The sequence below is a fragment of the Dipteris shenzhenensis genome, chromosome 12, assembly GCF_047967505.1.
Source record: "Dipteris shenzhenensis isolate YYH24624 ecotype China chromosome 12, Dip_SZ_1.0, whole genome shotgun sequence".
Classification (NCBI taxonomy): domain Eukaryota; kingdom Viridiplantae; phylum Streptophyta; class Polypodiopsida; order Gleicheniales; family Dipteridaceae; genus Dipteris; species Dipteris shenzhenensis.
Genome location: NC_141607.1, coordinates 40,987,262 through 41,004,586, shown reverse-complemented (window position 1 = coordinate 41,004,586; position 17,325 = coordinate 40,987,262). Strand labels below are relative to the sequence as shown.

At 42.9% G+C, this 17,325-nt stretch overlaps 1 protein-coding gene across 1 annotated transcript in view; it reads left to right on the top strand.

The window, feature by feature from the left end:
• SGR2 (shoot gravitropism 2 (SGR2)) overlaps positions 1-17,325 on the top strand; it is a 121,937-nt gene that overhangs the window by 49,038 nt on the left and 55,574 nt on the right. Inside the window, exons 8-10 of the mRNA XM_087382684.1 lie at positions 527-697; positions 12,165-12,314; positions 12,477-12,542. Coding sequence (XP_087238810.1) covers positions 527-697; positions 12,165-12,314; positions 12,477-12,542 — 387 coding nt within the window. The remainder of the gene's footprint in view (positions 1-526; positions 698-12,164; positions 12,315-12,476; positions 12,543-17,325) is intronic.

Sequence of the window (17,325 nt, the reverse complement as noted above, 5' to 3'; positions counted from 1 at the left end):
GAGGATAGCATACTGGTGCATTTGGCAACCCCATGTGTGATGCGCGAGATGGTAGTATTATAGGAACACATTTTGTGCAGAAGTTGTCCCATTTTGAGCATTCATTATACATTGTTTTTGGCTGTACTGGATGCTGTGCACTTAAAGGGTTGAAGACAGGGAATCATGGCCTCTGACAAAGTCCAATAGGATTTGAACTTTCTTTACTGTGCAAACTTTCTGGTAGTTACTACTTTTAATTGAGGGAGCGATTTTCTTATCTAATCAAGAGGTATACTTTTAATGAGAGGAGATATCCTTCTGTTACTTTTTATAAGAGAAGCAATCCTCCCACTGTTTAGTATGCTAATTGCTGAAGGTTTTTGGACTTTTGCAGGAGAAAGTTTAAAATTATGTTTTTTAAAGTGATTGCATGCATTTATTATTTATAGGCATGCAAGATTGATTGAATGTATGTCCCTTTTACTTTTTGATAATCCTTGAGGAGTATCTGTAATAGAATCTTGATCATGAATTTCCCCAACAGGTACCAGTGCGCCATTTGGTTTTCATGGTTCATGGAATTGGCCAAAGGCTTGAGAAGGCAAACCTTGTAGATGATGTGACCACATTCCGACATATAGTATCAGCTCTTGCTGAACAACATCTTACTGCCTACCAACGGAACTGTCAACGGGTCTTGTTTATCCCTTGTCAGGTGTGCCACATTGATACAAGTACATCATTTTCCACTTTCATTGTTTTAGAGATTCATACATAATATGTTTGATTTATGCTGAAATAAAATGGTTGTTGGATGAAAATCTAGCATCTCAATACTCAAGATGGTTTCGAATACCTTTGTAATCTCAACATTTGAAATCTGGAGCTTCCTTGAGGAAGTCTTGAATAGAAGACCGAAAGAAAATATGTTGATTACAGTCACTAGATTATAATTTTTTAAACTAACAAGTACATTGATGGAATGTGTAGGTGGCACACAATAAAATACCAACCCTGGGGGTGTTTATGACACCTCCCAGAAACTATTGATGATCAATTGAAGTAAAGACGAGGGGCAACAACAACATGAACAAGACAAAGCTTCAAGTGTCAGGGGAGCTTGTATCGTGTCTTGTCCTATCTTGTGTCAGTCACGAGTAGTCTAAGCTCTATGTGGGCTCGACTAGGGTCCCATAGGGAGTTTTGGTATCTCTAGAACATGTTTGAGATATGTTGCTGGTATCCTTGGCTCTTCACCATGGGATGTACTTGTGGGCGACATAAGGCAGCTTGGCACCAAGAGGGCGCCATGCTGGTGCCCCGGATGGCAGGGGTGCTCAAAAGATCTATGTCTAGTCCTGCTGATCTAGCATGCTTGAACGTTAAGGTCTCGCTTTCGACGTCTCCTTGTCACATCTTCTCCTAGTCTACGGTCTCTTGCTGTTTGAGACAGTGATCCATTGTAGGTTTCACGAGCCTAGATTTTTTCCCTCCCTAGGAGAAAAGAACTTGCTTGAAGAAAACCAACCATACAAATTAGTGATCTGTGAGGGTTTGATTGTGGAAGACTGGCTAGCCTACTCAAAGAACCCAACTCACTGGCTAGGGAATCTCTGAAACAAAGACTTGCAACCAGAGTGAATGCCTCGCTCCATGAATACATAGCAGACATCTGCTGGCCAAGACTTGTAGAAATGCGCCCACCTCTCAGAGGTTATCCGATATCTCGATGTTCCACAATCCCACATGGTGTACGGGGTGTAGAAAATGTCTTGCCAAATAGCAACTAGGGTGGCTTCCTAGGAGCCTCGGTGGTCTCCCATCACAAAACTGCAGCAGTGAGCAAACCAGATGGTCCAGATAGTGTGATGGTGGACATTGTCTCGTACAGCTGTCCTCTAGCAATGGCATTGGGTGCTGTCAAGAAGGAGGCATCGCGTCTTGTGCCTCTATCCAGAAGACCCGTTGACCTTGGATCTTGTAAGCTGGAGAGGATGGAGCAATGGAGAAGGCGTGATTGCCCTCAATCAGCAGCCACACAGCCATTCCCCTGTGCTACATGGCAGCTCCAAAGACAATGGGGGATTGTCTCCAAATCTTTATTCATGCATCGGTAGCTCTACCATCCATGCGCATCTGTTCCAGCTAGGGACTGTCAAACTTCCATGGGCCGCCATTGAGAAGTATGATATCTTCAAACCTCCATGGCCCTGGCCCTGCTGCGCTGGTCCATGAGGGTGGCCAAAATTTGGAGATAATCTCTTGGGGAACGTGTTGCTCAACCTGTGGCGTTCTCTCCATCTAAGACCAATACAAAGTAGGGTCCCTCAATACATTCCCCCCTTGGCTCTAGGGACTAATGAGGGACATGGAGCCACACACAAGAAAATAAACAAATGAATACATCATTTTAGGAGGACTATCCAAGGCAGAGAACCTTTATTGACTCAAGAAAACCATAATTGCACATCATTTTAGGAGGACTATCCAAGGTAGAGAACCTTTATTGACTCAAGAAGACATCATTTTAGGAGGACTATCCAAGGCAGAGAACCTTTATTGACTCAAGAAAACCATAATTGCATTCATTTTGGGGGACTACCCAGGGCAGAGTTCCCTTGACTCAAACATATAGAAAATAGGAAATATGCCATTCATTTTATGCATAGCAAGGCAGAGAACCCGTAAAACATCTCCAAGTGGCTACCTGTACTAATGTGTAGATCCTCAGTCGATGAAGTATGTCGATGAAGATCATGGCGAGAATGCCCTGTGTGATAGGCCATGGGAGCAACTACAAGGAGCAATCATACGATGACTCTCAAAATGTCAATGTGAGTCACTAAGATCGGAGGAGAGCCTCAAATTTGAGCAATTATGCCTAAAGGAGGCAAAATATCCAAATGAATGTACAAAATAGTAATGGAATTACATGAATTTTAAGAAATCCCCAAAGAATTTACATGTCAGAGGCTTCACTTATGCCAAAGGACTGCAAAAGTCAAAAAAGCCCTAAATTTTGGAAATCAGCATTTTTGCAAAAATTAGGGTTTGGCAAAAAACTGGTTGAAATGTGCAAAGTTGTAACCCCAAGTGCAGCTCAGGCCAAAAATCCCAAAATCCCCAAAAAATGTTAGAGAAATTGAAAAGAAATTTGAAAATGCCGTTTTCATTCATACTTAATGAAGTAATCTTTTTTTGGGTTTTTCTTTGGAGAATGTGAAATTAGGACAGTTTGGGCAGGCAGATCTTCAAATACCCATATCTTTCCGTAGAGACGTCGGATTGAAAAACCTGTAGAAAGGAAAAATGTAGCTCTCAATGAGATCTACATTTTACTCTTCTGGCTCGACTTGAAATTCGATGCCGTTTGGCCTGTAGAGACATTGTAAAGGTTGCGACCCTTCGGCAGCTTCAAAAGTGACGACAAGATTGATGGCGGCAATGGTGGGCTGGAAAACCACTCTCTGTTGGTCACTGCAGCTAGAAACAGCTCATGAGCAAGGCTAAGGAGTAGATGTAGAGGACTCAAGAGAGAAGAGGGGTTTTCAAGGAGGAAGAGGATCGGGTAGCTTCATTGGCCTCCCTCACCTCAACCTCTTGGAAAGGAAAGGAGAGACAAGGCTAGGAACATGGCTCTGATACCACATGAAGGAACATAATGGTAGGGAGAGAAGCAAGCTAACACTAGGAACGAAAAGGAAAGATAGCAAACATAATGAAATGGAAAGGAAATGAAAGCAATGAACAACTACTCACATGTAGACCAAAGTAGTTGAGTGATTTGACAACAATGCCTCTATAGAATAGGCGCACACACTTTTTTTTTTTGGGTGAAACTAAGAAAATTATATTATGAAACATCCATTTTGCATCAGGGCAGTGCTCGAGAAAAGAGCCAATGCCCTATCCATCAGAAACAGTAAAAGAACAGCTGAATGCAAGAAACATCCAAATCTTCCTCATGCAAGGCATCATATAAGGACTGCCGCAATGAGGCTCGGAAGAACTCATAAGGGTGCTGAAGGGGTGAATTCAGATATGCATGATTTTGCTGTAGCCAGAGGGTCCATTAGGCCCAGTATCTGATCCAATGGAAGAAAAGAGAATACTGTGACAAAGAAGCTGATAATTTGCCAAACATCCAGAAAAACCTCGAGAACCTGTGTGCAGGAAATCTGAGAGAGAAAAAATAGGAGATCTTGTCCAGAAGGTCTCTGGAATATGAATAGAACCACAATAAATGCGGAATACTCTTAGGAGTACGATGACATCTTGGACAAAGAGGACAGGCAATCCTTCTTTGAGCCAATTTCACTCCCACTGTAAAAATACCAACAATACATCTTCAGAGAAAGAGTCTCTGCTTCAATGGCATTTTCAACTTCCATATCAATTTCAATTTTCCTTTCCACCAAGTTAAGGACTTATTCAGATGCCAAAGAGAATTTGCACGATGAGCAATCCATGGAGGAGGTAATATCAATTGATAAGCTTGTATGGAAGTCAATAGATGCAAAGGCTGAGAGGATAATCCTGGACTTGAAGACTGAAGATGCCAATCTTGAAGCCTGTCTCTTACTTCCAATGTTGGAATCGGAACCAAAGGGAGTAAGAGATCTGCAATAGCTTTCCATATAGGTCTATGATGCATCCCAAGATTGTAGTGTTGGCATGCTGCCGGAAAAGAGAGAATATGCCCCTGAGTATCTACCACATCATCAATGAACTGGATGCCCAACTTCATAAGATTGTAAGCTTTGATTGGTTGTTGTATATCAAGAGGAGAGTAAAAAATAGCACTCCAATGAAGGCTTTCCATTCGAAGCGAGGAAGCTATAGAAGCAGATGGGGAGACCATTTGATGCGAGAGAGCACTTTCTTCCAATCTTGAATCAAGGCAGTAGAAAATGGACAATCAGGGATTTGACCTTGAAACTTGCCAAGTACTACTTCCGATGGATCAACTAGCCAATGTACATAAGCATTTGTGCGCATCTGACCACATAAAAATGCCAACATGATAGACCAAGGCTGCTCTTGCTGAAAAAAGGTCTTGAGCATAGTGATCTTTCTTGCCAACACATGAAATTTGATGTTTCTAATATTCAAACCACCATGCATTCTTGGTGAGCAAAGCAGGTCCATTTTGAGCAACCTTAAAGCTTTTTTATGAAGCTTAGTTTTTCAAAAAATCTCCATGGCTTGAGACATAAAAGAAGAGAGATCTCGAGATGACCAATGTAATAAAGGAAGGTAAAACTGGACATGAGCTAGAACAATGGACTGGACAATTCGAAGCCGAACATTGAATGGCCAAGTGGAGATCTTCCAATATTCTAATTTGTCCTGAATTTTGTGTAATACGCAAGATATTTGTTGCTTATTTCTGATTTTCCAGCTAATTGGATAACCCAAATGTCTTACTATGTTTTCCGAATAAATAATTTGGCAGGGCCAAAGGATAGCATGCCAGTCGCAATGCTTGAGAGGCAAGAGTTTTGATTTCTGAAAATTAATTTTTAGACCAGCTGCCAACCCAAAATCAGAAAGGATATCCATCAATAGGCGAAGATCCAGAGGACTATTCTTTGGCATGAAGAATGAATCATCTGCATAAGCCTGTGCAATGAAAGGCCGTGAACGAGGAATCTGAAGCCCCACTAACTGTCCAGTATCAACCAGATGATTTATATAAAGAAGCAAAGGATGTGAAGCAATAGCATAGAGCAAAGCACTGAGAGGGAATTCTTGTCGAAGAGATCGTTCTAGAGTCCAAGACTCAGACAAATGATTCCCTATAAAGCATTGAGCAGTGGAATGTTGGTTGGTATAATTTTCAAATGGATCCAGAAAATTACAATGGCTCATTATATATCTTACAATATAAAGTAAATGCCTATATGCTTCAAATAAGGAAATTCTTCCAAGGCTCCTGCCTAGGAAAAGTCCCCTCATCACAAGCTTGCAAAGTAATGCCTTGCATTGCAAGTCCGGGTCTATGATATTGAAAGACCACCTCCTTTTGTGGGAAGGATCAATGCCTCCCAAGCCACCCTGGCCACAATATTTGTAGTGCCATCCAGCCCATTCCACAAGAAGTTCCTTAAAGGCCTCTTGAGCTGATTGATGCAATCCTTAGAGCTGCAACAACAAGAGCAAAGATACCATGCAATGGCCAGCAAAACCTGGTTAAAAACCACCACCTTGGAAGCCAGGTCTAATTTGGCTGAACTCCAAAAGAGGAGTTTCCTCTTGATCTCTCCAACATTGGAGCAAACTGCTTCTGCTGTTGAGGGGTGTTTTACCACCCGGTTACCACCCTGGTAAGTCATCATCCCTGATATGTTATCTATTGAGTGAAAAGGAAATTATAACAGTTTTGGCAAGACCACTACCTTGGAATTTGTCTCTGCAATGATGTTATCAGTCCGATAGCTACCGGACTGTGGGTGGGCTGTTGTAATGGCTGTTGAAAGCCTCAAGATGGATCTTGTTGTTGTTTCCAAGACAGAAAATGAAATAGAAAGTTTGCTTGCAGCAGTGATTGCAGTTTTTGCCTCTGAAACTCTATGTTGAATGACTTTTTCATAGTCTCTTTCTGTTCCGATTCAATTCTGCATTTATAGGTAGTTCTGAAGTTTTGACTATGTTCTATGCATGAAAGTAGAGAAGTGTTCTAGGTTATGTTCACCTGCGACAAATTTGGCGATCCTACTACATGTTTGAGCCCAGAAAGATGGAGTACTTCAGGCTGCTGAAATGTTCCGGACGTGATATGACACCTTTCCTACACAAGGTCACAAGCAGCCGATGATACAAAAAGTCGCCAATACAAAGCAACAAGGGAACAATCCGTGAAGAACTACAGGCAAAGACAACGAACAAGTGCGCCTCACAAGTAAGCGCGGCAGTAGTAAAAGGAACTCAGCAGTTGTAGTCCGACTACTGCATCAACAACAAATCATCTATAGAGACATAACAGGAGCTGATAGTCGCATTGGTTCACTATACCATCAAAGAAGCAACAAGGAATCACAAGAAGGTTGCACCACGTGAACTGGTGAAACAAACAAGCAAGCCTGACATCAAGAAGATGGTGCTTCAAGCCGACAATGCTCGGATAGGCGTTTCTGACAATAGTAGGTACATGACAAAGACGGACCGTGACAAACGACAAAGACACAATACACGTAACAAGATTGAAGTCTAAGAGTGTCGCCATGGAGTGTACCCAATGCAACCTGGACAAGCCGAAGAGTTGCGACGATGCTAAGGAGTCTCTAGAGCCGTTCCCTCAAACAACAAAGCTGAGTGTTGGGTCTTCTCAAAAAGACTAAAATCATGAGAAACATCAAGCACAATCTTAAAACAACAACTCCAACAATCCTTGGGCATAATCTAACAGAATATTCATCACACACAAGTTGCAATGAGTCCACTTATGCTCATGTTGCTTAGCAATTTCTAATGTAAGAGCATGGGCATGGGCATGTTTATAACACATAGGCAAAGATTTTGAGACAATCCAACATGTCGCTTATCGGGATTAGTCTCATTTGCATATGTCACACACACACACACGCACGCATGCACACACACACACATGCTCTTTTTTAGAATCCTTTAATTGCTTTGGAATATCTTTGGGATGTTGAATAGTTAAACACACATGCTCTTTTTTAGAATCCTTTAATTGCTTTGGAATATCTTTGGGATGTTGAATAGTTGAATTTGGGCGTTGCTGCCAGCAGTCTGAAACTCCAACAAGCTGAAGATAGACTCTTCACCAGCATTTGACTCAAGTCAAGTACATTCTGACGCAATCAATCTATTTCATGGAGGCACTCCGAGCAAATTCAAACGAAACTGAGTTCCCACAGTCACCCAACCGAGTTGGCTCACTATACTTCATGGGAAATAGAGCACGAGTTGAAGCTGGAAGTCACAAGGAAACCGATGGTGATAGCATCTTCGAGGATCTTGGCTACCTACGAAGTGGAGAAAGTTCAACAACAGATTCACGTCACAGCTCAGAAATACAAGAAGCATTAAATGAACTCCGAGTGTTGAACGTTTTAATACCGGTTGAAACTTTTCTTCGAACCACATTTGGAATGCATCTAGCTGCCATCATATGCATTATTGCTCAAAGACAACTCAACTTCAATCCCTTGCCACACCAACCAAAGAGAAGAGCGCTAGTTCCACAACCTGTCAGGATGCAGAACCCATTAGTCAAAGCAACAAATGAACTTGGAGTGTTGAACATTTCAACACCGGCTGAAGCTTTTCTTCGAACCACATATGGAACGCATCTAGTTGCCAGCATATGCTACTGCTCAAAGACAATTCAACTTCAATCCCTTGCCACGCCAACCAAAGAGAAGAGTGCCAGTTCCACAACTTGCCAGGATGCGGAAGCCATTAGTCAAAGCAACAGAATTCGATGGGAAAAAAGGACAGGATCGAGACGGCCATGTTCGACAATTCGAGACCTGTTGGATTGCTAGCGGCTTTGGAGCGCTACCTGATGCAGTGAAGAAATAACAATTCATAGCTACGTTTGAGGGTAAGGCAATAAATTGGTTTATGCAATATGGCCTTGCTAGCTTTTTGGATTACGATGCTTCATTCCCAAATAGATTCAGAAAAGAAAAGACTCCAGAGGACAGTGATGACTCAGAGTCAGACAACTTTGATGAAGAATCTGAAGAGGAAGAGTCTAGCAAAAGCAAAAGGAGGAAGAAAGACAAGAAGAGAAAGGCCAAGGATAAGGCAAAGAACAAAAAGAAAGATGACAAGAGCTCAAACAGAGACTCTAGATTAGAACAAATGATCAAGGAACAATTACAGAATCTTAGGTTGTCATCCAACAAGGACATGATATCGTGTGAGTACTGTGGCAAAGATAATCATGACAAAGAAAAGTGTTGGTACAACCCAACTCAGAGGGAGGGTATCCCCTCACATTCAAGCAGCAAACAATGTCACCCCACCACCAATAGTCAATTAAATTGGAGTGGGAGGACCAATGCAGCAAAGATTCAACAACATTGTACCAAGAAGACAAAACAACCAGATTTGGGGAGCTCAACAAAGACCAACATGAATCATGTGTGTACTTACTGTGGTGTGACTGGCCACATACAAGGTCCGCAGTGTGATTATGGTGTAAGCATGAGGAGAAGGGCATTCCAATTGTGCACTACAATGCAAGAGGAAATCCAAATCCCCCAACCCAACCACCACCAAGAGTTAATATGGTGTTTCTCACTCACATTGATGAATTGACAGAGCCAATGCAGCAAAAGCATATTGCGACTATCAAAACAGTCCATACAAACAAAGAACCCAATTATTTCCAAAAGTGGAACATGGAGGCACAGAATGCAAAAATAAGGAGGATGTGCTTGCAGCTCAAAAGGAAGTGGATGCAATGGTAGTAACAAGGTCCAAAGGTAAACAACCACTCCTAGGTTTGGGGGAATCTCCTAAGAGTGCAATTAAGCCAATTGATTGGACTGAACAACAAAAGATTAGAAACAAAGCCCTAGAGCAAATCCTGCAATTCAATGCACTAAGGAAGCAAAGGAAGCTCAGATACACAAAAAGAGAAAACGAAAAATGGATCTGACTCCACCGACCAGTTATCTGACTTCAAGCTTCCAATAGTATTACCGGCAATTAATGAGGAGACCATTCATACAAAAGATGCTAGAGCCTCACAATTAACAAGACAAATACACATAGCAAGACATCTAGATCGTGAGGAACAACAAAAGCATAGTCAGCCACATCAAGCGGATATCCCAAAGGCACACATTCCGACTCCAATCGAACAGAAGTCGGAGAATAATCAAACAGATACCCCAAAGGTACACCTCGAAGAGCTCCCCCCTCTCGCAATGAAATTGATAGGCAGCCCGTTATGTGGAATGAAAGCATACTCGATGAGCATGGCAGACCACTACAATGGTCTAAATGGGAGAGGGGCCCTGTATCCATTGTGGAATCTTGGAAAGCTTTCAGAAAGCTTCCACAGGATCAGAGAGTTTTATTAGTTAGTCATCTCAGAGGGAGTGCAGGGAGGATTCAGTAGATTGATGCAACCATTCATCTGGAGTGGATGGATACAGATGATATGCATATTACGGATTCCACTTGGTTGGGTGCTTTCACTAGGACGGGTATTCCTATTCAGGTTATTGCTTTGTCGGATGCACATGAGGATGCCTTAGTTTTTGATGTTCCGTCTGATAATGTTTAGTCTTGAGGGAGGCTACATATGTCTTGTGATGATATCTTTCAGGGGGTTCCCTTCTAGCCGGTCAGGATTGCAAATGGAGCATGGTACAGATTTACAATGGTACTTGGATCCCGACCCTTTACTTCTGGCCCTGGGTTCATGGAGACTTTGGCTAAATGGAGGTGTCCCCATCATATCTTTGCAGTGGAACCCTGGGAAGTGGGAGTGGATTGATGAAGGGCACCAAGAGAAGAGAATCCCCTTCTTTTGTTACACGGTTAGAAATGCCAGGAGATTTCACCTTAGTTGAAGAGGTTGGAGGCCCTTTAGATCTCCTCATTGGGACAATCTTCACATTTCTACAGAGGTGTAGAAAAACTTTTGGAGGAGACTTTGGAAATACCTTGGGAATAGAAAAATCACTCTATGCTTTTGGCTTTCTATTCACGAAGGGATTGTAGTGAACTTGTGGAGGTCCAGGCTCAAGGTTGACCCTACATGTCCTTGTTGCCATTCTGTAGTTGAGTCAGTTCAGCATTGCCTTTGGGGGTGCAGACAAGCGAGGACGATTTGGAATGGTGTTGCTAGGATCTTATGCACTTTCCATACATCACCCTTCTTCATGACCTGGGGCTCAGTTCATGTCCCACATCCTGTGAGCTAGCTACAATGGTGTCATCTAGCCTCCTCAATCTCCTGATGCCCTACCTCAAATGTCTAGGGCCTTTAGTACAAAAGAAGTCTCTAGTAACTTCGTCTTGGGTCTGAGTCCAAAATGCAGCCCTAACATGAATTATGTACCCTGATTTGGCCTCTTGCAGGTGGGGCTTTTTCTATTCGACGACATGTAGTGGAGTCATGTTCTCTCCAGGATGTCTCATTCACTCCTTTCAGAGCTGCACATGCTTCTGAAGACACTTCATGGGAGATTCTAGCTAGTATTGCAGCATGGCATATTTGGAGAGTCAGATGTACAGAGGCATTGGATGGATCCCAGGTTGACCCCTCTCAGACATTGGCCAGTATTTGGACTGATACTATACATACCTTGATGACCATGTGGGCGAGCATGCAAGGTTCATCGAGAGCAGCCTCTGCTAGGAGGAACACTTTTTCAGAGTATGGAGGGGATCTCCTTTCTTCTTTGATTCTGCTTCAGGGTTGACATGGCATTTTCAGCCTCAACCCTGGTTATTTGCTAGCTCTTTTTGAGCTTTGATTTCTCTCATACATGGCATGATGTACTCCCGCATTGAGCTTGCACCTGCAGTTTTCTTTCATACTTAATAGAAGTAGTTTTTTTGAAAAAAAAAAATCATGTCTATCATAGAAAGATTAGAGATGTGTACAAGTACGCAGGTACCGAGATATAAAAAAGGCAAATAAATCAATGAATAAATAAATGTATATATGTTCCTACATTTATATGTGTATTCATGTTTATATTTGTGTATATATATATACATGTACATACATGTGTGAATATAAATCACAAACAAACAAATGGAAGAACAAATAGCATATGTTTACACAACTTCAACATTAAGATTTACATAGATAAAGTGAATCACCTTTGTTTGACATGGTTGATCCTATGGGTCCCGGGACAGAACTTGATGATTGCATAGGCCTTTGAGGGAAGTCTGCTAGCTGAACGTGGGGCAAGAAGTTATAAAGAGATGATACCTTTTATGCAGTTTGACATCTGAATTACAGAGGGAAATTTATTGTCTGATTATTGTGGCAATGGTGGAACAGCATCCGATTGACTTCTTTGACAAGAAACAAAATTTGAGCCTTTATTTGTGGGCACTTTTTCCTTTTTCTGAGTGAATTCTTGCAGGAAGTAAAGTTTTCAGCTATTACCCAAGTAAACAAAGGTATGTAAAGTCTGAATATTTTTGTTGTTCCTGTGGAGCTACTCATTGTGCAGTGGCGAAGGGGATTAAAATTGAAAGGAGAAGAAGCTGTTGAGAATTGTACATTGGAGGGAGTCAGAGCCTTGCGCACCATGCTTAGTGCCACTGTACATGATGTGCTGTATTACATGAGTGCTGTATATAGTCAGCACATTATCGATTCGGTCTGATTCTACCTTGTATTGTGCAGAGTATTCTTTTACTTTGTGCATATTCAGTCTGACATTGTGTACAATGTGGAACCATATCAAGTCTATTCATTGTCTTTTATATTCAAATCAATTGTCAGGATTTGGATTGCAATTTTTGATGCGTTTCTCCCACAGGTGACTGGGCAGTTGAACAGGTTGTACTGCAAATTCATCAAACGAAATCCTGGTTATGATGGCAAGGTAAACATACATAAAAAGATCAGTTTTGATGCATTATTTCAAAGGTACTGAAGTGGAGCAGGTGTTGGCAAAACACTGTAACAGTAGAAAGATATTATCATCAAAATGCTGACATGTTCCTACAGAATAGTTTTTTAAAACATGGTACACATTCTCGGTGCTATGAAATATTTTTAATCATTTCCTGCATAGTATGCAATCTCGGTGCATTAAGTACTTCACATCTCACAAAAATAAGAGAAAATTGTCAAGACTGTCTTTAGTTTTCTAATGTTGGAGTTCTCCTAAGACTCTGGTTGTTGTGTGGATCTTCTGCTTTCTTTAAGATAGGAGTGAAGAGGGATTTTTTGATGTGCTGAGGCACCCTTGAATGGTTATGATTGAAGTATATCCCAGTACCTTTTGTGGGCTACATGGCGGGACCCCTTTGTGGCGGAAGGGGACGAGCATTTTCCGAGCAAAATCTTTCAAGCGTCTGAGCGAAGGGAAAAAAAAGCTTCTGACTATGTAAAAATATGGCAAAAATAGATCTGAACAAAACATAGTTTCCCTTAGAAATATGCAAAGTATTATAGCAATGCCCATTTTATACAAAAATCTTTACATGAATCTTTGGGAATGGTGAGTAACATAATGTGATGACTTTTGAAGAAACCCACATGTAGATTAGACTTCTCTATGAAAATTCCCTTATGATCCTTCTTACAACTTTAACTTAATAGGGAGTGACATTGAAAACCCTCTCATGACAGGGTTTATCCAAAGAAACCTCATTGAAGCAAGCCATCAAGGTAGTTTCGTCAGCGAAACCCCTTTGAAGTAGGTCTTCCAAGGTACTTTCGCTGGCGAAACTACCATGGACAACACTTTTAAAAGTGGCATAACTTTCACATCGAATGTGCAAATATAGTCATTCAGCCACTCAAATTGATCGGCACACCCCATTTGAGAATATCTATGAAGTTATATTTTGGAAAATATTACATATATAGTATTAAATATTAAATCTATTATATAAGAGTGATATATAAGCCCAAGTTAATACTTATTTCTAGTCATTTAAACTGCTTTAGAAACATATCCATAAATATCTTGTTACTTATGCTATTAAAACACTAGAAAGCTCTTATCATATTGATATAAATGTGTTTAATACGTGATTATATATGTACAATACTATTACATTGAGAGTGATTCTGAGGGATGTTTCTTAAAGGAATTATTTTTCAACACTTTTTAAAGGTAATAACAAGGATACAAAGGATTTCTATGAAGAAGATTATTTATGTTATGTAAAATTGAATTAGTGACAATTCTGTATATTTTTATGATAAAGGGATCTAGTTCTAGTGAAAATAAAAGTGCAGAAACCATGTTTCCTAAGGAAATACAACTTCTCAAATCTCTTGAAAAACACGCTCGGATAAACTTGCTCATAGGCTTTTGCTCTTTTTTTTTTTTTTCGGTGCAAAAAAGAGACTTCTATTAAGTAAGAAAGAAACTCGCAAGAGCAAGCTCTGTGCGGTGATACACCATGCTAGGCATGTAATAAAAACACCTCAGAGGAATGAGGTAGAAAGAAACCAAGGCTGAGGCTGAAAATGCCAACTCAACCCTGTAGAAGTCCTAGCAAAGAAGGGAGAGTCTCTCCAATCTCTGAGAAAAGTAACTCTCTTGGAGGAGGCTGCTCGAGATGATCCCTGCATGGTCGCCCAAATGGCCATCAGAGTGTGTACCGTATCTGTCCAAGTACTTGCCGAGATCTAAGAAGGGTGACCCTGAGAACCCTCCAAAGTCTCAGTGCATCTGGCTCTCCAAATGTGCCATGTTGCGATGCCATCGCTCGTCTCCCTCTGCTGCCAACCTCATGGAGGAATCGAGAGCCAACCATGGCAACATTTGTCTCCGTGATGTGCAGTCCCCATATGATCTAACCCGGTGTAGATATATAATGGTCTGAAAGGTTGCATCTAGCTGGAGTGGAGAAGCACCAAACTCGGCCTGAATGATGTGATGTGGTACAGAGGGTTTCCTTCGGATCATCCGTGAGAGCATGAGGATCTGCAGGCGCTCCACCCATGTCCACTCTATCTCTGACATGTTAGGCCCCCAACAAGGGCTACCATACATACCGACTGGTCGGACCAAGGAGTTGAAGAGAAGAGCCTTGGTCCGAGGGTCCTGGAAGTGGGAGTGGAAGCATTGTCTCTTTAGCCGAGCCAATGAGGCGTATCCCTTGCTCAGTCTGGCCTGCATCGTTGGTTCATCGTGAAGATCGGGCCAGAGAAGATGACCCCCAAGTAAGTGCATGAGGATACGATCTCACCTGGTGACCCACCTCCAAATCATGGGATAAACAAAAAGCCTGCAGTGCATTTAGGTGTCGTTGGAGCCCCTCAAGTGTGGACGACAAGAGTGCCACATCATCTGCATAAAGAAGAATCCTGATGATGATCCTGGCAAGTCAGCAACCGGTCCCTCCGAACACCCCCATGAAAGTCTCAAGCTCATCAATGTAGAGTCCAAACAGGGTCGGTGATAAGGGACAACCCTCAAGCTCATCAATGTAGAGGCCAAACAGGGTCGGTGATAAGGGACAACCCTGTTTGTTTGACCCCTATGGTACTCAAGATCTCATCTGTCCAACCTGCGCCTATCCGAACTCGGCCTGAGACTCTCTCATACAGTGCCATGACTGCCCAGATGATCTCCTAATCAAATCCCAATGTCTGTAGGCGTGTGATGAGACGAGCTCAAGGTGCTGTGTCAAAGGCTTTGCGGAAATCCACAAAGCAGTAATATACCCTCTCCTTCCGTGATTTGGCCTCCTCAAGGACACTCCTGAGTGTGAGTATGTGATCCATAGTCCCATGGTCTCTCTTGAAACCGGCCTGACCCTTAGCTCTGAGCCCTCTCATCTTTCGGACAGGCTGACCGACGCATCCAATACAGCTGCATAGATCTTGGACATCACACGTCCAATCATGATAGTCTTGTAGTTACGGGTCCATGGGATCCCTTGCCTTGTGGATGGGGGTGATGGTGTTGAGTGTCCAAGTGCGGGGAAGCCAAGGCAAACATCATCATTGAATAGCTTTGCTAGGATCGGGGCTAACGTGTCGATCCCATATGTGATAAACTCAGTGCATAGCCCCTCGTGATCCTTAGCTCGGCCATTGTGCAGTTTCAATGTTGCGTCCTTGACTTCCCCTCTAGTGAACAACGTGTAAGTGGTGGGGCGAGGTGTATGAGATCTGGAGTGGGCTGGTGTGGGACATCATAAAGATGGTGTGCATACGTGTGCCAAACTCTCGTGTCGGTGAGGGGTGATGGAGACTTACGCTCAAGGAATCTCCACAAAAAATCCTTAGAGTTGTTGCTGTACAAGATGTGCAGTAGCTCCTTCTCATTTCGACGAAGAAATGCCTGCTTCTTCCGACGTACGAGACGTCGGTACTTGTGTACTGTGTCTGGTGTGTTCGGGAGGTGACATTTGGTTTCAAGTCGGAGCTATCGGCAATAAGCCTTGCACTCCGCATCGTACCAATTGTTGTAGGATACAGAACCAAGAGATGGTGGTCTAGTGGACCGTGTGGTGTGGGGAAAGATTTGGAGGGTAGCCTTGTGGAGTGTGCAACTAATCAGGGCAGCACGGTCCTCTATGTGTGGTATGTGATCGATGTAGGTTAGGAGTCTGTTTAGGCATCCAGAGTAGGCCGGTGAGAGGCTGTGATCAAAGTGTATGTTGTGGTAGGTGTCGTGCTTCCTATGTGGTGTGGCTAAGCATGGGGTGGTGATAGTGAAGAATAGTTATGTGTGATCAGCTCCAGGAGGGAGTGGTGCTATGGTGAAGTTGGTGATACATGAAGTGAAGGTAGGGGATTCCATGATGTAATGTACTACAGTAGTGCCCCCCCCGTGTGGGAAGCAAGTAAAACCACTTGAGGAGGGCCATAGGTCAAGCCCGTTGTAGATGATGAGATCATGCATCCTGCCCAGTTCAAGGAGCGCGTGTCCATATGGTGTAACAGGCCCGTGTCGGTCCGATGAGGTTCTAGTCATACCTGCTCCGTCTAGGTCCAATGTTTGGTAGCATGATAGATTTGTCTCGGAAGTCCAGGAGTGGTGCCTGGCGCGTGCTCGTCCTAGCATTGAAGTCCCCAACAAGGAGAACTTCCCCGCGGGTTGAAAGGTCTGGGATATCCTGATGTAAGGGTGCATATGGCGATGTCTCACCCTCCTCTTGTGCCACTTTGGCGAAGTGGGATGTATCTGGCGAGAAGTAGCATATTGCTATGAAAAGGTCATGGGTTTCTGTGCATCGGATCCGGATCCACATGAATCGGGAGTGTGCGTCCTTCTTCTCAATGGAGATGGCTCCAGCGAGGGAAGACCTGTACAATACTGCGACTGTGCCTGATCCTCGAACTCCTCCTGTATCCCTTTTCTCATCCCTGAAGGCTGACTCCCATGTGTAGCCACTGACTATCGGTAGTGGACGCTCTGGGCTCTGGTGTGTCTCCGTGTAAAAGACTATGTCTCGTCCTGTATAAGACTCCGAGAAGTTCCCTAGGTCTGACCATAAGGTACCATTACAGTTCCAAATGGTGCAGTCTAGGGGCTCGAAAACCTGAGCCTCATAGGTCCCGTCCCCCTAGGGGGTACGGATGGGAGGCCGATGGGTGCCGGTCAACAACCTACCATCTCGGACCACGGCTCATCTCCCCTCCTTGCGGGTTGCAGAAGAACTCGTCGCTCCTCAATCTGTAGTGGTATCAAATCC